Source organism: Falco rusticolus, chromosome 7 (genome assembly GCF_015220075.1).
Source record: "Falco rusticolus isolate bFalRus1 chromosome 7, bFalRus1.pri, whole genome shotgun sequence".
NCBI classification, from domain to species: Eukaryota; Metazoa; Chordata; class Aves; order Falconiformes; family Falconidae; genus Falco; species Falco rusticolus.
This window is the reverse complement of record NC_051193.1, coordinates 19262139-19284814: the sequence shown is the minus strand read 5'-3', so window position 1 is coordinate 19284814 and position 22676 is coordinate 19262139. Positions and strand designations below refer to the sequence as shown.

Below are 22676 nucleotides of genomic sequence, written 5' to 3'. Positions count from 1 at the left end.
AAAGTTACGCATAGGCTTTACAAATTGGAGATTTGTTCCTCAGCCAATGTGAGTGCTAATGCAGTTCGTGTCTCCCTGAGTGGAAAAGATGATTGCTTTACCTTGCCTCCAAGCAGAACGCTGTGTTTGCTGTCGGTCGTAAATCTGTGAAATGTTCTTCCTGTAGAGGTGAGCCTTATGGCTTCCTTTATCCTAAGGGTCTCAGCAGTGAAAAGAAGCCACCGACTTCCCCTCTACACTTGCGTTAACACATGACATATTATCCTGAATCTAGTGTGGTGTTAAGTGCAGAAAGAAAGAAAGAAGGAAACGTGATAGTTCAGGAATCTAAGCTTAGGTTATACCTTGAGGCAGCTGTGTCGCTGCATCCATAAAGATTAAATATCCCCGTAACCTTCCTTGAGATATGGTACAAGTGCCTGATTTCAGCTTTGTATTTACTAATACTTCAACACCTTAAATTATTTATTGCAGGGGAAATACTTTGAAATCCAGTTTAGCCCAGGTGGAGAACCAGATGGAGGGAAAATCTCCAACTTCCTACTGGAAAAATCTCGGGTTGTGATGAGGAATCCTGGAGAGAGGAGTTTCCACATTTTTTACCAGGTCAGAAGTGTATATAGGTTCTTTCTGAGTTACTTAAAATATCTAGGACCAGTGTTCCCTTTTGGTTGAAAAGTCATTCTCGACACAGTGAGGTTACTGAACACATACTCCAGAAGTAATCTGGATCTCACTGGGCAGCTTGATAGGGTGTTAAGGCTCCATCTAACGTAAACCTACCTAGCCGCCTTTCAGCTCCAGAAGTACTTCAATAAAGGCCTTGCTTGAAATTCACTGGGAGCTCCCATATGGAAAAGTCCAGAAAATAACAGAAAAATGAGAACCTTCCAACAGATCTCTTTTTAAACTGGCCTGTATAATTGTACCTTCTGCTTTGGAATTCCATAGCACAGCTGTGAAAGAGAGCTTTGATTCTTGGTTAAGTTTTCTAGGACGTTTAAGATACTTATTTGTTGAATCCTGCAAGCATCCTCGCTTGGTTTTGTGTTTCAAAAAGGCTTTTCTGGCCTTCGCTGGTCCTCGACATGCGAGTTGATTATCCGCTAAGGGCCATTGATCACCCTGCACAAAACTAGAGTAAGGACAGTGTGCTGTCGTGACGGTCAGCAGCTCCACGTGGCGTGGAAGTGCCATTGCCAGGATGCACAGTGGAGCTGGAGCTGCTCCAGGAGCTGTGCGTTCCCTTCTGAGGTGTATGAACAATTTGCACTGTCCTGCCGATTTTCCTCTGTGGCTTGGAGAGGCTTTTTCACCCAGGGGTTGAAAGACTATGGGGTGTTGAGTATCCTCTTCTGAGATTAGTTTGTTCATTCCTTCCTGTTGCAGCCCTCTCTGGGCACGACGGCGTAGACTTTGCGTAGGTCTGGGCAGCCTCTCCTCTGGCTTCACAGGGAGCCCAGGAACCTTTTTTTTTAACTACTCTCTTATTTATTCTTGGCCTTGTTGGCCTAGATGATGTAAAGAGGTGCGACTTGAGCCATGCATCAAATAACATAGTATTGGAGCAGTGCAAAACTTGCTTAATATATGCCATGGAGGGCATAAAGGATGCTTGGCCTCACAATTAAGGCTACAAGTACTGCATTCTTTGTATGTTCTTTCAGCTCTCCCTGCCTTTCAGTAGGCACAGAAAACATGTTCCTGAGGATTTAATAAATATATTGCAGAACAGAGAACCCACTTTGCCTTATCATTATGAGGTAAAGATAACGAAAGGTGTTCAAAGCACTGTCTTTGCTTTTTATTAGATGTAGAAGTTAGAATTGAAACACGCCTGGGAATGGGAATCTGGTCTTTTGGGTTAAACAATTCCCAGAACACAGGAAGGACACGTACCTGGCACGGTGCTATATACAGCCATACCTCTCCCAGTAACTTCAGGCTCAGTCAGTTTCTGAACTGCTTCATCTCTGCTGAAGATCTTTGTATGATGCCTAATTTGGGGATTTTTATTCTGCAGCTAATTGAAGGGGCCTCCTTGGAACAAAAAAGCAGTCTTGGCATTACCAGTATGGACTACTATTACTACCTGAGTCTCTCTGGGTCCTACAAAGTTGATGACATCAATGACAAATCAGATTTCCAAGAAACACTGGTGAGTTTTTTACTCTGATTTGCACAGTGGTGGATTTATCTTTATGTCATTGCCCATTTGTAGCAAAGACATTGATGTATTAATATGGGGATGAGAAACTAATGCAGATATAACTTATTTTAATGGTATTTTACCCTAAGGAGGGGGTATGTTACACTGAAGCGGTCCTATGCTGCAGCCTAAGAATCCTGGCAAGATACTTTTCTAGAAAGGAGTTTTGTTTTCTGTTTTTTCTTTTTTCAGAACGGTGCAAATTTAATGAAATTTAATTGAGTGCAGAAAATCTGCAGTAGGAAAAATGTGAAAATGCAAGCACAGTGAGGAACTTCCATTAGAGGAAAATATAAAAGTGTGCCCTGTTTTAGCTGAATTCTTAGCAGTGACTGATCTCCTGTGCATATTTGAAACAGTGCAACTGAAAGGCTGGAGAAAGGGACTGAGAATCATGGATTGTAGAGCGCTTTATCCAGTGCTGTTGCCAATTCATTGTGTGACCTTTAAGTCATGTCAACTTTCTGGTCTCCTGTTATTAGAAATGTAATATTTAAAATAAGCATATTAACACATCTCCTTATTTATATACGTAGCACATTTAAAGGCCTAAAAAAATATTAAAAATTAAATAATTACTGTTGTATTCTAGCTAATCTGATATTTTAGGAAAACAGTTGAGCAGACATTCTATAAGTTACCATGTGCTCTAGACTCCAAAACCCAATGTTGTTTTGGATTATTTTCTAGTAAGTGGCTGAAATGCACAGTTTAAGCCAGACAGACTGTGCTGCTTTTCAGAATCATTGAATACAGCTTCACAGTTCTTAGTCTGAGTGGATAAACTACAGAAGGAATAAAGTCATTGTCTCTTAAGTTCATTGTTTCCCATTTTGCAATGAAACTACTTGTGACACTTAAGAGCAGGTGCTTGTTTTTTTAGTAACTTTCATTTTCCAGAATTTATTTTGCTAACAGATCTTCTAAATGGTGTAGATACTTCTGTATGTAAAAACATGCTGCAGTAGGACATCTGGTACCTTTTGAAACTTCAGTGCAGGCTGTAATGAAATTTACCTACCTTAGGCGTTTGAACTGTTTTGAAAAACTTGATTTTTTAACATCAGAATTTTAAAAGGACTTTATGACAAGAGTCACCGAACAGGTTCTTCGAGTCATTTTGGTTTTTTCTTTTCCCCAGCATGCAATGAGTGTGATTGGGATCTTTGCAGAGGAACAGGCACTGGTGCTGCAGATAGTGGCAGGAATACTGCATTTGGGAAACATCAGCTTCAAAGAGGTTGGCAACTATGCGGGAGTGGAGAGCGAGGAGTGTAAGTACCTCTGGAAACTTAGAGCAGTAGCAGCGGGCTGAGGCCCAGGTGGCATAAGGTGAAGGGCAATCTCAAGCTGCTTGTCCACAGTCTGTCACTTCTTATAACGCGAGACTGCTAATCGAGATTCTCTTCCAAAAGCAATGGTACCGACAGCCCTGTTTTGCCTTGTACAATGCCACTGACTGAACAGGAGTGCAGTTTTGCATTTTGAATTTAAGAAATCCTTTTCTGGCCTTTGAGTATGAAATTACAGAAATGGTGAGAAATGCTTTCAAGCAAACTTGAACTCTGCTCCTTTCAGTGCATCAGCACGTGTTCAGAAAAACGCCTGTTTCTTACGTGGGTTGTCTGACCTCACTGTCATGTGAAAGCAGCTCCCAGCGTGTGGAGTACCCCCAGTCTCAGGTACACAGCACTCAGGCATGCACATATATATATGTATATGTATACATACATGCATCCAGAAGAGGTGCCTTGAAAACAGAAACTCAGAGTGGAATTGAAAAGCAGAATTTACCTACTACAGTTATGTTCCCTGTCTCAAATTTCACAACCTGTACCTCATTATTAGCTACATTTACTGTGTTATTATTTATTTCCTTATCCACAATACACCGTCCTTGCATCTTTCACCTCTTGTTGCTGTTTTGTATCAGCTAGGCCCACATCAACAAGTTGTTTAAAAGCTTAATGGATCTTGAGTTTTAAACATTTTTGTCACGCTTTATACCTTGCTGTTGATTTTATGCTGCCTTGACAGTTTAAGGACAGAGTAGATAAGCACAGCCTATGTAGTAGCTTATACATATCTGTCTGTTCTCTTAACCCTTATTTCAAAATAGTCCTTATGTTTAGGAAAACTACATTTGTTCAGTTTTAGATAAGTTAAATACGAAGTCTCGTGTGCAGTCAACTTCCCACTCACCTGTATTAGTACTCTCCTATTTGTTTTAAGACATGGGGAAATAAAAATTACTAATTTTTAACCTTAATTTGAAAGAATAGTAAGTGAACCCAAGGAAAAACATTTTGTGGCATTTTATACGTACAAAGAAGAGTATAGGATTTTTGTATATGCCTTATAATTCCAAAAGATCTACTGTGCTTCCATTTAAATCGTAGTATTACATCTTCCAATGAAATGAAGACATTTAATAGCCAGACATGGTAGCTACAGAGTGCTTTACATCAAAGAGTAACGAACTGAAAAGACATGAGTTGAAAATAAGTTGGTAAATGTGAATGCATTTCTATGATGAGCCATGTACACCATATTTCTGTGGTCAGTGGGATATAAATATAGACGTTGTGCGTGAATAATACATTGAAAAAAACAGCAGATAGAATGAATATAGAACTTATAAACATACTGCATTTTAAAGAAGCCAGAGAAGAAATAGCAGCGTCCAGTACAATTTCTGCATTATGAAGTTGAAAGTTGGGTTTGTTTCTCTTTTCATTAATCCTCCCCCTGGTTTACTGTTTGTCCTAGCCAGCTAAACAGTACAGCATTTACAGCCTGGATAGCCACGAAAGATAAAACACAATGAAAGACCAAGACTGGCAATGATAGTCATACTTTGTGTAAGTCTGAAGTAATGAAAAGTTTAAGAATTTGGTCAGTAGTGTTCTTGTTATTATATAGCAAATTGCAGAAAAACAGGCAAGGGCCATTCTTCAGGACACCAGAAGCTCTAGTCTCTTACTCTGAGTCAGAATCAAATCTGTACAGACCATTCTTGACAGACATTTAGACAAACACTTCTTCAAAACTGTCAGTGGCTACTATCTGTTACAGTGCTTGATTATATTAGTAGTTGAAAAAAGTTCTCATTATTTATTCTAAATCTTCCATGTTGCAAATCATGCCAAACTACTTGTTCTTTCCTGGATGCAGAAAACAATTTAAACCATGCCTCTTTTACTCTTGCGTTGTATTGGAAGATTTGTTCTACACTTGCTGAAAACTGATGAGGTGAACCTAGTCTTTTTCAGCTTTTCTTCACAGATTGTATTTAAAACTGTTACACTCAACATTACTGATTACTCTTTGAGGATCAGCTTTTTTCGATTTCTCAATTAACGTGTGTGTTCTGCTTTATAGATGGTAACTTCATGGTCCCTAACTAGGGAAAATGATCATGCATCTTAAAAATGTGAAGTTGTATCAAGTCATATCCAGCTGTTTGCAGTAAATCATTCGCACTGAAGAGTTTTTGAGCTATACATGGTTCTTACCATTATACTATCTTCATAAATTCTTACAGTACTACTGACTAAACACTTATTCTGGCATCTTTACAGTATATGTGAGCATATTTGGTCTATAATTACCTACATTCTTTTCCATTTTAAAGCATATGATGTTTGACCTTTTTGTGTGCTGTTCTTCCCAGTGATTTACCAGAAACGTTGCCATTGACTCAGCTTTGGTTAGTTGTGTGGCTCCTAGTATGCTAGGGTAAATTTAATCAGCTTCCTGATGGTACTGCGTCAGATTTCAGAAAGCTGGTGGTTATTTGCAGTTTAAAAAAAAATAAATTGGATTAATGTGCTGAAGGGTTTAGCGAAATCATGCTGTGATGTTACAGATGTGTAAAGCACAAGTGGCTGCTGCCTTGGAGATTGGTTTACATCCTCCCCACGCCAGTAAAGTAGATCTGAAAGGAATGGAACATGGAAGAAACACTGTCAGGATTATGTGATCTAGCAGAGGTGCAATACCGGCCCCAAGAGTTGCCCTTGGGGGCTGTTTCCGTATGCTTTCAAGCAGTTTCTTTTTTCCGTTCCTTAAGGTGTGTGACACCTGCAGCTAACATCTGCGCCATGTGCTGAGAATGCAAAAAATACTAGACTTGTAGCTGCTTATTGCACAGATGCATTTTTCTGCTTTACTTTTAAACAAGGGAAACCAGAATTTGCAAAGTACTTCCAGAATAAGGGATTAAAAAACCAAAACAAATTAAATGGCAAGTTAATTGAAAACTTTTTGCAATATCTGAACTTAGAAGAAAGGGAAAGATATTAGGAAGGAGATAGCATGTTCTTTATTATATTTTAAACGTTTTGTGCTTTTGCAAAGGATTTTCAGTGCTGCCAGTTCTATTTAATGTGTGAGCTCTCTGTTTTATTTCCATCTCCTCCAAGAGTGATTTGTTTGAACTACATAGTTCAAAACTGTGACCTAAGCTAGCTGACATGTTTGAAGGACTGAAGGTACAGAAATAGTTGGCTATTTTACTTCAGGGTGGTTTATCTTAATTGAAATTTATGTAAGCAAAGATTTGAAAATGTCCTTGGGGAGCTTAGAGAAATTTCAAAGACATCAATCCCTCTTTTTCTTTTTAAGCTGCATGCCCCATGAGATTTGTTAGTGCTGATTGTTATTAGAGATACAGCTTTTTTTTTTTTTTTTTCTTTCTTCCCCTTAATTCTGTATTGGTTTAGTTTGTAAGTCATAATCCCATCACCCTGATCTTTCTTGCAGTTTTGGCTTTCCCTGCTTTTCTCCTGGGAATTAATCAGGACCGCCTAAAGGAAAAACTGACCAGCAGACAGATGGACAGCAAGTGGGGAGGCAAATCTGAGTCCATTAATGTAACGCTAAACGTGGAACAAGCCTGCTACACCAGGGATGCACTCGCCAAGGCCCTTCATTCCCGTGTTTTTGATTACTTGGTGGACGTAAGTTTGATTTACTGGATTCTACTGAAGTATCAAAACAAGTACAAGTACGCTAGGAATGTTCTTTGCGGTGCTTTTCTTGTCCATCATTTCTTTCACCCAGTACGTTTCTTTGCCTAAACCTTAGCAGCAGCATTGAGCAGTGCGGTGGGAGCATGACCACAGATATTAAATACGAGGCACTGATTATACGACAAATGCTACACTTCATTTGAAGCAAATGAGCTGTGCTTTCAGCCCTGCATTTGCTCAGTCTCCTGCAACAACTATCCCATATGATGCTTTGACATCTCCTTCCTGGCAGCATCCATACATCTCTGAATCTTACGTTCTCTTACGCAGTTGTACTTTTTCAGATGAGCAGAATTAGTGGGTTATGGTCCCCCGCTTTCTTACCCCCGGCTCCCCCTCCTGCAAAGAACCACTTGAGCATGCCGATGTTGTGGCATTTGAGCAAATGGTAAAACTCCATTCTCCGTGCTAAAGTAAATGAGACCCTAGGCTGGGCTGGGGGGGTAGAAACCTTACCTCTGGCCAGGGGTGCTGGGTAGGTGACACAGAAGTCCCCTCTGCGGTGGCGCTGCTAGTGTCTTGGAAGTCTCCTCATCAGTGCCTGTGCCAGCACTGACACTGCAAAGCGGAGTTATACAGAAACAGGTGAAAAGATTCACGGTACCATCTGCAAAATGCATCAAGTATCAGGCTGAAGGCTGGGGGCTTTTTTTGTTGGCTCTTTTTCTTTCGCTGAGGCAGTTACACCAAAGGGGAAAGACTTTTACAAATGGTAGATCCAAAGGCTCACTGACCTGGAAAGCAGGATAGTGTACTGTTCATTTCCTAGCTGTTAATAACACTTTATTAAAGTGAAAGTAAAATACCCTATTGCATATATTTGTGTTCCATTCAAATATGTTTTCTTTGAAGAAACCCATTATTTCTATGTAAGCATTTAAGGAGATATATATATCTTTTAAATATTATAGACTGTACTTTGTTTTATGTTTTGTTTCTGTTTTGTTAGTCTATTAATAAGGCTATGGAGAAGGACCATGAAGAATATAACATTGGTGTCCTTGACATTTATGGCTTTGAAATATTCCAGGTAAGACAATGCAATACTTGGGATTGAGCTGATCTAACCTGGGAGAGTTTCTTGTTGTTTAGAGGGGAAAAAATTTAAAACAGGGTAAAAAAAATATAATCCTGTGGCCAGAATAAAAGCAAAAAAACCCCAACCCAGCCTCCTGGACACTGAGTTCTCACTGGTAATGTCTTGCTAAATAAACACAAAGTATTGAAGAAACTTCAAAGAAACTAGGTCATTGACCTTAAAAGAAGGATCCGAGATTACACAGAATGACTGTAAAGTCAGCAACCCATCCATCATTGACAGCGTTTCTTTGAAGGCTATTGCCAGCATAAGAACAAAGAATTACTGTATATAAAGCACAAGACTAATTTTTAAATTGTTTCCTTTTCTATAGAAAAATGGTTTTGAACAGTTCTGCATCAACTTTGTTAATGAAAAACTACAGCAGATTTTTATTGAACTGACTCTGAAGGCAGAACAGGTAACCAGACATTTATTATGAATTTGTAAGTGAGCTATTGCTTTTTCAATGGGTGGAAGAACTTGAGGTTTCATCATCTGCTAACAATAAAATTTTCCTTGTTAGGGAAGACAAAGAAAATAACCCACCTTTGTTGTTGGCTAACCCTAAAAATGTAGACCGCATCAGCTGCATTTATTCTGTAATAGGGCGGTACAGAGTGAGTCCACGATACGGTGTGCTAATGCAGTCATATGATTCTGCCCAGACATCCTGCATGTTCTGACTCACTGGCAGAAATGGAAAACTGCAGCTTGGTTCCATCCCTCTGCTTTCTTTGGACATGACACACAGTGAAATGGGAATACTTTCCTTCATTTCCTCCACCCCCCCGCCCCCCTTTTTAAAAAAAAATATATAGATGAATGAAATAGATTACTGAGACAAATGCAGGAATACTTCTGAAGGTATTTGCAGCGCTCTGCTCACAGTCTTACTGCAGAATCTCACTTTAGATGAATGTGAGCTTCTGCAGGGGAGGGCAGACAGCGTGCAGCTGAGCCAGCAGCATTGTGTGCGGGATGAGCTCAGCCCTGGCACCAACTTTATGACAACATTTTCAAGAATGCACATACACCATTGCCTTTGTATAAAAGTAACTGATCATTGCACACAAATGACCTGCTAAGTGTCTAGCTGAACTCCTACGTATGCGACTGAGTGGTCAATGTAATCAAATTTTAGTATGGTTTTTTTCCCCCCAGTCAGTCCCTAGATACCTTTATGGTTCCAGTAATTGCATGCAGAAATGGAAAGTGGAGCTGCGTCTCTGTTTCAAGTCCATTTCTAAATGTGTGGTTTTGGGGTTCTGAGCCTTGTTATGCCTGTCACAATTTTTAAAATACAGCTGAGGCGCACTGCTGAGAGACTGTAAATGTCAGTTCGTTACATTGCAAAGTGCTTTGACAATAAATGTACTGATGAAATATTCCTGCTCTTCTCACTAACTACTCAAGGGCTCTGAATGCCAAAAGAATGTGGGGAGAGCAAAGAGGGATCCAGATTAATCTCTCAGGTGTAGAGAGCTGGATTTACTGATGATTGGGGTCATTTCTCCCACCTCCCCCCATACACTTCCCAAACACGAGCAGTGCAGAGCTTGTGTGCACATACCCATTTGTAAATCTAGTGCTACGTTCACAGTGCAAAGGAATATTTGCAACTTTCTTTTTACTTAACAGGAGGAATACGTGCAAGAAGGAATTAGATGGACACCAATAGATTACTTTAACAACAAAATAGTCTGTGACCTTATAGAGAACAAAGTGGTAAGTATTTAGAACAAACAGATGGGAAAAACAAGAAGGTTTTTATCTAAAATATTTGGTCAACTGCTTTGCTGTCAAGAACATTCACAGGAAAATGCAAATACTGTTGTTCAGTTACTGAGTCATACTAAACCTATATATAAATCTTACATAAGATGTCTTAGAAGAGCTCTAAGATATGTCATCTAAGATACATGTTATCCACGATATCGACCAAAAAGAGAACCATAAGATAGCATGATTGATGCGTGACTAAAGAATAGAATGATGGAAATTAAAATTTTATCCACCTAAATTTATCATGAACATGACATATTCTACTGTACATCAGATAAGGCTCTCTGTGTCCCTGGGAGATGTTTTCCAGTTTGGGGAAGCTACAATACCAGCTTTCTTTGAGGTACTGTCACCAAATTAAGCAGAAACAAGTGAAGAGGAAGTATTAGAAAGTGTTGTAGAGAAAAGAAACGGTGTGTCTTTGCTCCACAGAACATTCTGCCTTTTAAAGTATGTTCTGATGTGGGGTGACAACAAATGTTGAGTTGTCCTTTAGGACACAAATAGGTTGTTTTTCAGCTAATTCTTTGTCCTCAAGTAGGCCAGATAATTTTAACAGTAGTTCAAGTACTATAGTGACTTGTGCTTGAATGTGCGTCAGATTTTGCCCATCTCCCATCTGTATCAGGATAACGAGGAAGAGGACAGGATTTCTGTCACAATCTTAAATATTTAGCTCGGAGTTTGACAAAATACAGCATGTGAGTTTTAAATACTTACCTCAGACAAGGCTTATCTTTTGGTGGAACGGGAAAGAAGATTGCCTTGTGAAGGAATCAAGAACTGAAAGGTTGGGCGCTTCGGGGTTTTAGTTTTTGGTTTTTTAAAACAGCAGTGTTTTCCCCATCATTTCCCACTGTCATTACCGTTACAAAGTGCCATCTCTCCTTAAATTATTTGCATGCTTGTGTACAAATTAATCTCTACTGTGAACTCTGCTGACTGGGGAGAATTCTTCCTGCAGTGACTTTGCTCTAGTGTTTTTGTTGCAAAGATAATTTTCTGTTGAGGGGGAAAAACTGGCATCATTTTTTCCCCCTCACTTTTGCTCTTTTTGTTATTCTTCTCCAATGCATTAGAATCCCCCCGGGATTATGAGCATTTTAGATGATGTGTGTGCCACAATGCATGCGGTGGGAGAAGGAGCTGACCAAACACTGCTTCAGAAACTCCAGATGCAGATTGGGACTCATGAACATTTCAACAGCTGGAACCAGGGATTTATCATTCATCATTATGCTGGGAAGGTAATGGAAGTCGTCGCTGAATTCTGCATAGTGTATTTATAAAGAAAAAGAACAGTAGGCGGGGGGAGCCCTGTAGGTGGCTATTCTGTTTTTTAAATAGCCAGATTATCTCAGGAGACAGTGTCCTCCTCCCACAGCGTAGGGAGCTTGGAACAAACATGCCCCAACATATGTACCCTTACTTGGGAGAGCGGAGTCAAGGCCTTGTGGCGATCAAACATGCTAGCCAGAACTTAAGAGTAAATGTAATAAATAAATAAATGCCTCTAGTGTTTTATTAATTATAATCTTAATTGTTGGTTACAGTAGCAGTAAATGTAAAGAATTCAGACATAAAGATGATGCTTAGGTGATGATGTACCAATAAAACTGGGAATATAACATACAGTTCTATCTTCTTTGGGTATTTTTCTTAGGCTATTCATGATTTCCTGCAGTTGTAGTTAATAACAGTATATACTCTCACTATGCAAAAAATTTTCTTCAATGAACTTCAGTATTAAATTCACTTGTGTCATATTCGATTCACTAGCTCCATAACAGTCTTTTTCACTGAATTTAAGTATATGGATGAAATTCCTTTATGTTTGTTTTGAAAGAGTTAACTAATATATGCAAGGATTTAGTGATTGGCATAGTATCTTGAAGTTATACCAGACTAAGCAAAAAGTTCAGAACAGCTACTGATGGGGACAGAATTTAAATTTTCTTTAATAATTGGGTTCTCAACTTACCACAAACAATCAATTTCCACCTTGGCCCAGGTATCTTATGATATGGATGGATTCTGCGAGAGAAATCGGGATGTTCTTTTCATGGACTTGATTGAACTCATGCAGAGCAGTGATTTGTACGTAAGCAAAACTTGCTTAAAGCTAGGAATAACGTGTTAGTTCAGATGGATGCAGAGGGCCTGGCTTCTCTGCTTTGCAACTTGTGAACTTACTTGTGTAAAAGTGGAAATAAAACATCACTGCAGTGGAACTGTATCACTTCCATTGTATTGACCTTCATTTTCTGTAAATCTGAATAAGTAAGGTACTGCAGTGTCAGGATCAAACGGTATAACGGCCACCGTTTGTTTGGCCTCGAACAAGGCCATCAGTGAGTCAGCATTCTCTCAAAGCAGGCACTTGTTTAATGTACAAAGTAACTTTTTTCTGTTTGTTATATATTTTAATTAATTGACGCTTACTTTTTAAGAATTGCATTATTCGAGTCTATAGAAATCTGGTATCACGTCTTCCGAGGCTCACTAAAATAGCAAGGGAGCTCTGTGAGAAATGAAGCTCATGGAAAATACTAATCTTAAAATAGATTTGATATAACTCCAGATTAATAGAAATAGCTATTTATATTCTGTTCAACTATCAACTTTTACAGCATGTTCCTTGACACTCCTGCATTGAACTGTCTCTCTATGTCAACACTATTTTATTAACTCTTTCCTAGGCCTTTTATAAAGGCTCTGTTTCCTGAGAATCTTCAAGTGGACAAGAAGGGCCGTCCTACCACTGCGGGCAGTAAAATCAAAGTATGTCTAGTTTTGCTGTGTTAGTATGTGCATATATGTGTGTGTGTTTGGATACCTAAAAAAGAAAAGTAGTCTTTGCTGGTTTTTACTGTCCAGACATTTTTAAAGATAGATATCAGGAGGCTCTTGATTGCAAAGTGATGCATTCAGCTGTTAGAATCACGTCTTGCCCAGCATCGCTGCTCATTAAATGTTTTGTTCAGCTGCATTCTGCTGCAGTGAATTTTCCAAATGAGCAATTGATGGTAGCGGTAATAGTACTTGCGTGTGCATAATGAATGAGTCCCTTCACTCAACCACTTGATGTCCTACAATTAACTACAGATAACTGGTCTCTTTGTAGCGCAGAAATGCAGCGGGGCCTGATCCAACAGCCACTGAAGTCAGCAGAAGTCTTTCTACTGACCATAATGCGAGCTGAACAAGGCAGCAAGTGTTAGAAGGCGAGCATCTTTTCCAAGACTGGTTGTAAAATACACGCTTAGATGACACACTTGCAGACTTTGCAGATTGATATTTTACCAAGCTCTTTCCCCACATTTCACCCTGGTAGTCAAGTTCACCTGATGCATTCCTTTGTCACTCCGTGTTCTTATATAATAGTTTAAATACATTAAATAGCTGGAGGTAGTGGTGCCTTCTGTTTACTTATAAATTTTTCATGAGGTGCATATTATCCCAAGACACTTTGGTTGTTCTGGAGAAAGACCAAAGTCAACTGGATCCAGTCAACTGAATCAGCAGCAGATGGTTGGTAATTTTTAGAGTTCTCTCACCGGTTTCCCTGTTCAGTTCAGATCCTGTTGTTTTCCCTCAATTTTACAGAAACAAGCAAATGACCTTGTTGGCACCCTGATGAAGTGTACGCCCCATTACATCCGCTGCATCAAACCAAATGAAACAAAGAAGTCTCGAGACTGGGAGGAGAGCAGGTATGGATAAGCAGAGCATGTGATGAGAAACGGTGCTAATAGGCAAAAAAAGCCGCACAAATTTGTAATTTGTAATCGTACAACCAACAGACAAACAGAACCAGATACTCTAAAACCTTCAGGAACGAAATGTGGCATGGCCTCTCCTGAACTTTGAAGATAAGCTGTGGTCACTTGGTCTAAATCAGCAGTTCGTATGTGCAGTTCTTAGCTTTTCTCCCATCAGTTAAGAATAATCAACATCTGCGTAACAACACAATTGGTATATTACTCAGTTTTCCACATAGAATTTGCACACCAAATACATTATACATCAGTTCTGACTGGTGCTTCTGATAACAGCTTCTATTGGGTAGCTAAAAAGCCAGCAGGATGTCTGTATCTGCTTTTATGCATCAAACTTACCAGAAGTCTCTCTAGCCAAGAATATAGAAGGTTCCTTTTTTACTTCTTGACTTTTAACATTCATTAGCCGGCTCTTTAAAGAGAAGTCATTAGAATATCATATCAGGTGGTTAGATGGACATTAAAAAGATGTCTGAGTCATCAGTTTGGTTTATCACCTGTGGTTTAAGGCATCTTTAACCATGCAATGCTTTATAGCATCTTCCTAGTATCTGAAAAAAGATAATCTTTTTTTTTTTTTTTATTTTTTTATTTTTGCATGGAGGTAGGGGATCAGTATGGTGTGTATACTATGTGAGGTCTTAATAATAGGTAACATTTATTACTATATACCAAATACTTTTGGTATTGGTAAAAGTGCTGATAAAGCAACTTTTTTTTTTTTTTTTTAGTTTTTTGTCCTAGTGAAACAACTTGCCAAGTGTGATAAAAAGCATTCTTGATGGCACTAGCACCCGGGCAGGACTCCCTTCCTGCCATTTGGCATGCCGGTGGGTGCACTCACGTGCGGGTGTAGAGAACTTACTGCAACCACAGTTGGGGCTGCCCTTGAAAGTGTCCTTCAGTAAAGGCAGACCCCCTTTCTCTAGCTTTTTCACCCCTGAAAACCCTACTGCGCCACGCTTGATTTTCCTCTGGCACTGGGGACCAAAGGAGGAAAGTCAGCAGTCCTAGAAAAAGTATGGCTAAAACTTGCGACTGTAAGTTGAGGGGCTTTAAAAATCGATCATTTACATATTGGGAAAGAGGCCTGTTATTGTGGAGGGTGTTGCTAGGAAACCAGTGAAACATGCAAACAAAAACCCAGTCCTGAGAAAAGGCCAGCTTCCAGGAAACCCCTTTTGGAGCAAAAATGGGCACGATTTCTTCTTGTGTTCCCATAGTGAAGGTGATGCTTGTTATCAGTAGCTGCTGCATTTGCCACATGAATTACAAAGCATTGTATACTATCGAACTCGGGCACAAGTGGAGGGAGTTCTTACAATGGTAATCCTTCATCCCTGTTTAAAATTCCTAACATTCTCTCCCATTTCATCCTGTGATTTCCCATATATTATATCGGGATCTCACATGGGATACATAACGCTGTAGCAGTTAGTGACATGTCTGGGGAAAAGAAATTTATGTGCATATGACAACTGAAACTGAAGATTAATTACGTTGTTTCATAATTTTACTGTGAGGAAGTTCTGTGTTGAGGAAAATACAAAACATAAGTGATTTCATGTGATATTCTGCTGGATGTTGGTTTAGGGTTTTTTTTGTTTTCTTCTGTGGTCACATAATGCTGTATCATACACATGCTGCCATAGTATATCTAATTTGCTTACGTATCTGGTGTTACTAGATGGTGAAAGTGTTCCTGAAAAAGGAAAAAAAATCTTCGCAAAGCCTGTCTTTCTTCATGCTCGCAGAAGCCATGTCACTCCAGCTTTGTACTGCTGTTGAATAATTCCAGAGTATTTAGCATTAAAACATAGACCTTATGTAATATCTAAACCTTGTATAATACCTTAGTTATTCCAAAAATTAGGGTGTTCTTGAAATGTGTTTTTGTTTAGGTCCTGGCACAGCCACTTGGCCTTGTATTCAAAATTGCTGCATTAGCTGAATTCCCAGACCCTGACCTGCTTGAGGTTGATGCCTGGAGGGAGATTTTCAGTGTGCCTTTTCTCAGAAAGAAAAGGAAAAAACAGAAAAATGTCTCAAATTTTCTGTTGCTGGACACTAATACTGGCACGACAGTAAGAAAATGGGAGTAATACTGTTGCTGCAGTGCGTTATTCCAGATGTGAACAGGAGGAAAAGCTATAAACAGGAAAATGTATTTTTGTCCACCAGCTTTCTACTGTACCAGAATTTTTGGAGTGGGTACAAACTATACTTTTTCCCTTGAACACAGCAATATGAAGATGTGCAGTATTCTTTATTATAAGCTAAAAGGGCAGTATTCCTCATCATTTAGCAAAATACTTCTCATAAGTGTTCTTTAAAAAAAGGAAATAACTGAAGGGCTTTTGTCATTTGTAGCATGGGATTTCAAAAGTTTTTTCCCTTTATACTATGAGTCATGTGAAAAGAATGTCTCAAGCAAAAACCCAAAATCAATGGGCAGTACACTTCGTATTGAAATTTAACATTTCAAAATAGCTAGAAAAATAACATTGAATTAACAGTTTTTCAGAATTCTTCTGTGAAATCAGAGAAATAGTAAGCCAAACAAAACAAAATGGCTCCTTACAGGTGCACTTTTTTGATTATATGTAAAGAAACACTCTTTTATATACTGTTTGTTAAACGTGCAGGACTAAAATCTCAACAACTTTTATATTTGACTGAAAGCTAAAGCTTCTATAATTTGCCCTATAAAAGAACAGCAACAGAAGCCCCTTGACACCACATTGCAGAGTTAAAAACTGAAATTGCCTCTTCCGGCCACATGACTTAGATGAGGAAATTAAGGAAATGCAAAGGAAAATTGCAGGAGTCGTGCATTAAGGAAGCTAACTGAAATTCTTCAAATCAATTCGCCAAGCGTTAAATAGGAGACTAACAGGACATGTAAGAAGGAACGTTAAATAAGGTACCGCAGCTCCAGAAGGAGGAAAAGGCACCAAAAGGAAGCTTTTTTTTTCTTTTGCTGTTTTTCTTCTTTGAGATTCAGGGGGGGACATACTTGCTCCCTGTTGAGAACCTTAAATAAAGGCATTTTGGTGAGGGAACTGCAGTGGTGTTGGGATGATGTTGTTTCAGTTCCCAAGGGCAGCAGAGTCCCTCCACTGCCATTAACACCTTGTGGGACTGGTACCAGCTCAGTTTTAGTTTGTAACCAAAGCACACCACGAGGAGCTTAGCAGGCATGCTCCAGCCAGGCATGTGCCTGTCCTCAAGCCCTTCCTTTGCAGCGTGCTGGAACGGGGAGGAATGCTAGCTTTTCGTAAATGTACCGGCCTGGCTTTCTGCTTTCTGACCCTTTGTGTAATGAAAGGTTGGCACGTGGGGCTTTTCCCAGCCATCAGATGGGGTCCATTCTCCAGAACAACCAAAGCAGCACTACTGTGTGCTACTGCCGATGTTTGAGTGAGGTAAAACGCGTGAAACCGACAATGAAAGAACATGAAACTATTTCCTACTCCCTTGGATACCAGCTGTGTAATTGTGTAGGTGATAGTTCCTTGGCCTTTTATGGGCAACAATATTAGTTAAGAAATTTATACATAAATTAGTTAGGAAACATGAAACTAGGAAAAAATGTTAAGGTAAACTTGTTGCACGTTTCAGTAATGTCGTCTGCCTTCCTTGATAATTTTTCCTACCGTGCAGCGTGCATGGTAATGTACAAGAACAAATTCATGTACCTGTGCATGAATTTGAGAAATCAACACTCTTTAAATGTGATACGGACTTTTCAGAATACCTCATTCCACAAATATGCAAATAAAGTGGATTGTAAATCTTGCATTGTTTTTGTCCACAGGGTAAAACATCAAGTGGAATACTTAGGTCTGAAAGAAAATATTCGAGTAAGAAGAGCTGGCTATGCCTACAGGCGGGTTTTCAAGAAGTTTTTGCAGAGGTAAGGTAATACTCAGAAGTATTACAATATAATTGTTGATATGATGATGAGGAAAACAAGAAGTTGCAAGTTTTGAAAGCTTCCAATTTCCCACTTACCCTTTCCTTTTTCCTCATTTACCTTGCTCACGATCTAGATTACACAGAAATTTGGAAGTGTCTTAAAGGCTGCCTTTTGTGTCTTTGAAAGTCTTTTCATTGTTCTTTAAACCTGCCTAAGATCTCAGTTCTTTTTGTAGTGCTGTGAGAGGGTTCCTCAAAGTTAAAAAGAGTTATGCGAAGAGTTACGGGCTGCAGAGCCTGGAATCTTGAGTGCCTAGCTGCTAGCCTTTAAAACGTTACTGCTCCAGTTCTCCCAACTCTTCTTTCCCAATGACAGAAGATAAGTAAAGAAATACATGCCTGCCATTCAACCATTGCAGTGTGACCAGTAACCTTAGCTTAAATAGCTTGTTATATCCTTCCACTGGTGTTCAGACAGCTGGGAATGGTTACAACTCAAACCACTGCAGCTGCTCACTGACTGAAAGCCAGAGCTCTGTAAGACCAATCCTTTTTTCAGGGTCTTAGGACCAGCTGTTAAGATGATTAACTACCTCCACTAGCTAATGAAATCCTCTTAAATAAGAGCAATTTCAAGATTTGTACAACATTCAGCTTCTGTTTCTCAGAAAATTGAGACATACAGCTAAAGAATTCCCAAACTGGGGCATTAGATTACAAATCAGCCTTTGTTGGAAGTCTGTTGCCTTTGAGAATATAAAACACAAAACCCAATCAGCTGTTGCAAAGGAAGGAGTATAATTAATCAGATGGCACGGAACAAAGCCAATGGTAATACTTCACGATAACACAGAGAATGTTCTAATCATCTAGTAACAGAGAGACCTAAAATATCAGAAAAGTAGGGACTAGATTTTCATTACAGAATAATTTTAAATCCCTTTTTCTTCATGATCTTCAAGCCCAGACATGTAAACGTGAATATGCTTCAGGTTGGATTACTTCACAAAACCATCGCTGAGAGTAACAGTGTATTACACCTAGCCTCCACGGTTCTTGCACACCGATTGTAAGGGCTGTGCAGGTCTAGAAATCTGCACAAAGGCAAGCTACATGGTCCTTCTGGCAGGTGAATAGATTTCTGTACTTCACGTTATATGTGGAGATTCACAGGCAGTCAAACCCATTATTTATGGAATTCATCCGTTTGTTTCGAATCAGTCTTGTTAAATTGAACATTTTTGTTATAAGTAAAACTCTTCCTGCAACCTTTCCATTCACAGTTCGCTAGCATCCAGAACAAGCTCTGTTCTGACACCCTGAGTCAGTGTGAGTAGCAGGGGCTGAGGCATGGGATGGAGAGGAAATGCATGCTCGCACACTTGTTTTCCTTGGGCGTTCCTTGGCAGCTCCATAGAAGTGGAGATTTCTGGGCTGAATAGACTTTTATGTACAACATTTACATTTGCATGCAAAAAGCCACAGTCACTGAAAAGGCCTGTGTGTTTCAAAGCATAACCGATGTGAAAGCTGAACTCCATGCTCCCGTATTTAGACATAGGACATAACTGCTTACTGTGAATTTATAATTATTTTTTTTTTTGGGGGGGGGGGGAGTCATGATTTGAAATTTTCAGAAGCATTTTAAGAACACATTTATTACTTGTGCTGAAATCCTCTGTAAGATCAAATCACACAAGCTTGAAAAATCTAGATATTTGGATAGTGATATAACCAGTTTAAGGGGAAGCATGCACAAGTACATTAGAGGAAAGGGCTGATTCTAAACAGCACAATGATGGAATTGCCACGTTATAAAATTGTGAAACACTTAATTGGTGCATGTTATAGAATAACCTGTTTCTTCTGCCATGTAGACTTGTCACACTAATGAAGCGTATGAAGTTAGAATTTATGAAAAAGGAGAATTTCAAATCTGTTCTTCTTTTGTACCCGAGAGCTTTGCTTGTATTAAAAGGTCTTAAGGCATGGTTTTTCCCCATGCCCTCCTTTATAACTCAGAAGATGTAGGAAAGAATTTGTAACATGCTGAAATGCAGTGTCAGATTCTGTGGTAGCAGTTTCACATGCCTTTATTAACATCAGCTTCTTTACATTCAGACTCTTAGACCCACCTATACAACTATACTGTTGGTGGTACGTGATAAACCTGCAAAAGAGGCTGTTGATTAAATAAGCTGGGAGTCACTTTAACTTAGAGCATCTTACTAGGTTGCATGTATTTATCCCATAATACTGATAAATTACGTAAATATTTAAGTGTACACATTGTCTGTAAACATAGATTATATATGTGTATATATATACATATAATATACTTCTGTATTTAAGATGGCATAAGACCTACTTTGTTACACCATCATGTACCTGAGCATTTGTTAACTAGGAATAATTTGAACATGAAAACATCAGTAGACCCTTTTGAATCCTACTGAATTATTCATAAGTTAGCTTTCTCTTTTCACATACTTGCTATTTAGAGGTGTTTGGGTTTTGTGATACATTCCTTTTTAACTGTTTGCTATTTCTGTTTGCGTGGTACTTGTAATTTAAGTTGCATGACACTGTTTCTGCTTCCTGGCTGGATAACATTTTAGATGGGACAAGAATAAACATTCCCTTAAGGAATTTTCTAACAATTCCTTGTGTGTTTTTGAGAACATCTTATTAGGAGCTGCCTAGATCTTCTCAAGAAACAAGAACTTGGGAATTACAGCAAACTGAACTCCATAGTTTATCACTTTTTTCATTAGTTGAATGTTTTACTAATAAGCATGATTTAGTTTATATAACTCAGTTACACTTAAGGCATTAATAAAAATTGTCACAGTAATAGATTTGGGGGAGAAATTTGTCACAACACATTTAGCTGTTCTCCAGTCTCATTGTCAAAGGAGTCTAAGTAGCTGCTGCTAGAGAAGTTACTTATCCGCGGACATGCCGAGGCAGCTAGAGCCCATCGGTGCTCCTCGGTGGGCAGTGAACAGCGAAACAAGGCAGCTTTGTAATTCAGCCTGGCAGTTCCAAAAGCCCAAATTAAGCCTGAAAAAGCAGACGGTTTAAGTGGGGCTGCAACCTGGCATCAACCTAATTTTCAACACTTAAAGGGAATATCATGAGACAGAAGACTGCTCACCTCTCCCTATCAAAGACGTGTTACTATAGCACTTCCCTAGTCGGTTCCCAGTGTTCCTTCTGGGTAGCACCAGCATCACTATGTCTTCCCTCTTGCACCAGGGGCCAAGCCAAAGGCTTTCTGGGATAACGCCAGGAATAGCTCCTTGCTAAATGCAGACCAGCTGTTGGACAGGTGGGTTAGGAGCATGAGCTGGCTACTTGCTTAGAAACAGAAGAGGCCTTTGTAAGACAGATGAAGGCTGGAGTGGGAAATGGGCCACGTGCTTGGGAACGAACCTAGAGTACCGAGGGTGTAGGTACTTAAATCTGGACCATAAGTCATTGCTGGTAACTAACCTTGTCCTGGACTTAAGGAGATCACGCACAACTGTCTGTAACTAACTACTGCAGTTACCAAATAGTAACCGAGCACCTGGAAATGGGAGACTCCTGGACACTGTTGTCCTCATTGCAGTTGTTTGGTCTTGCTAAACAAGTAATATCTTAATACTGTGCATCTTCCACACTTGGGCTTTTTTTAAGTCCTGCTGAAATTGCCAGCTCTCACCTTGGGGTAATGCTGCCGCTGCTGGTTGCTGTCAGGTTTTAATCTCTTCTCCTTGGTGGTTAAGGTACGCCATTCTGACGAAAGCAACCTGGCCTTCCTGGAAAGGAGAAGAGAAACAAGGCGTGCTCCACCTGCTTCAGTCAGTCAACATGGATCCTGACCAGTACCAGCTTGGGAAATCCAAAGTCTTCATCAAAGCTCCTGAGTCTGTAAGTGTGGCAGAACATGAGTCTTTATGTATGAAACTGTTGTGCTGCGATAAAAGGCTCAGAAGCCGAGCGTGCCTGCTCAGGTGGGAGAGGCGTAAGAGTGTAAGTCAGGCTGGGCAGGTCTGTCACAGGTGCCTCGAGGCTGTACCGGGGTTCTGGGCACTTACAACCGGCACAGTACAGAAGGACCCTGTGTGATTTTGACACTAATACAAGGACCATCAAATACATCACGAAGAGGAGATAGGATATGAAAATGCTTTGGTGTCACATTGCACATAGTGACGTTCCATCAGAGAATCTGTCATGTGAAGGCACCTCATGGCATGAAGACGTATCTATGACCGTTGGCCCAAGAAAATGGGTCTCCTCGGTACAAGAACTCCTGATAAAAATAGAATAGCCCCCAGTTATAGTAAGGGGGGTATCTTATGCATGATTGAGTAAATCAATGCTCCCAAATGACTGAAATCCCACTCAAAGAGAACATGAGGGAGGCATCAGAAGGCTGGTTTTACCCTGTGGCTGCTAAACTGCACAAAATCTGTTGGAAAAGAATTTTCTAAAGTTGTCAATGAAAAAACCATGCTCTACTCATTGTCATGTATTCCCTATTTATCAGAAGCAACTGGGTTTAGTTTGGTAGCAGTTGAGCATTAGGTGGTTTCTTGGTGCTCTACCTGAAGTTACATATCAAAATAGAACACTTCTATTGCTGCCGTTTTCCTTTGCAGAAACTGTTCTTTTTCTCTGTAGAGCAGCAGTAATTCAGGCAATGACACTGCTGTGCCCAGTCACATGGGAAGATACCTGTTAAAGAGAAAAATAAAACTCTTCTCCAAGTCATAATAGAAATTGTGCGGTTTCTGCCATAAATAGGGTAAGGATTTCTCTGTTTAGGAATAATGAGACTTTACATTCCTGCCATCTGAGACATGTTTCTATAATAAATCATACAG

General features: G+C 39.6%; 1 protein-coding gene across 2 annotated transcripts in view; it reads left to right on the top strand.

Moving 5' to 3' along the window:
• Positions 1–22676, top strand: part of MYO1E (myosin IE) — a 92687-nt gene that overhangs the window by 47305 nt on the left and 22706 nt on the right. For both annotated transcript variants that reach the window (XM_037395290.1, XM_037395291.1), the window contains 13 exons: positions 475–606; positions 2024–2158; positions 3351–3483; positions 6974–7170; positions 8192–8272; positions 8655–8741; positions 9962–10048; positions 11185–11352; positions 12117–12202; positions 12805–12886; positions 13712–13818; positions 17702–17800; positions 21573–21717. In XM_037395290.1, coding sequence (XP_037251187.1) covers positions 475–606; positions 2024–2158; positions 3351–3483; positions 6974–7170; positions 8192–8272; positions 8655–8741; positions 9962–10048; positions 11185–11352; positions 12117–12202; positions 12805–12886; positions 13712–13818; positions 17702–17800; positions 21573–21717 — 1539 coding nt within the window. The remainder of the gene's footprint in view (positions 1–474; positions 607–2023; positions 2159–3350; positions 3484–6973; positions 7171–8191; positions 8273–8654; positions 8742–9961; positions 10049–11184; positions 11353–12116; positions 12203–12804; positions 12887–13711; positions 13819–17701; positions 17801–21572; positions 21718–22676) is intronic.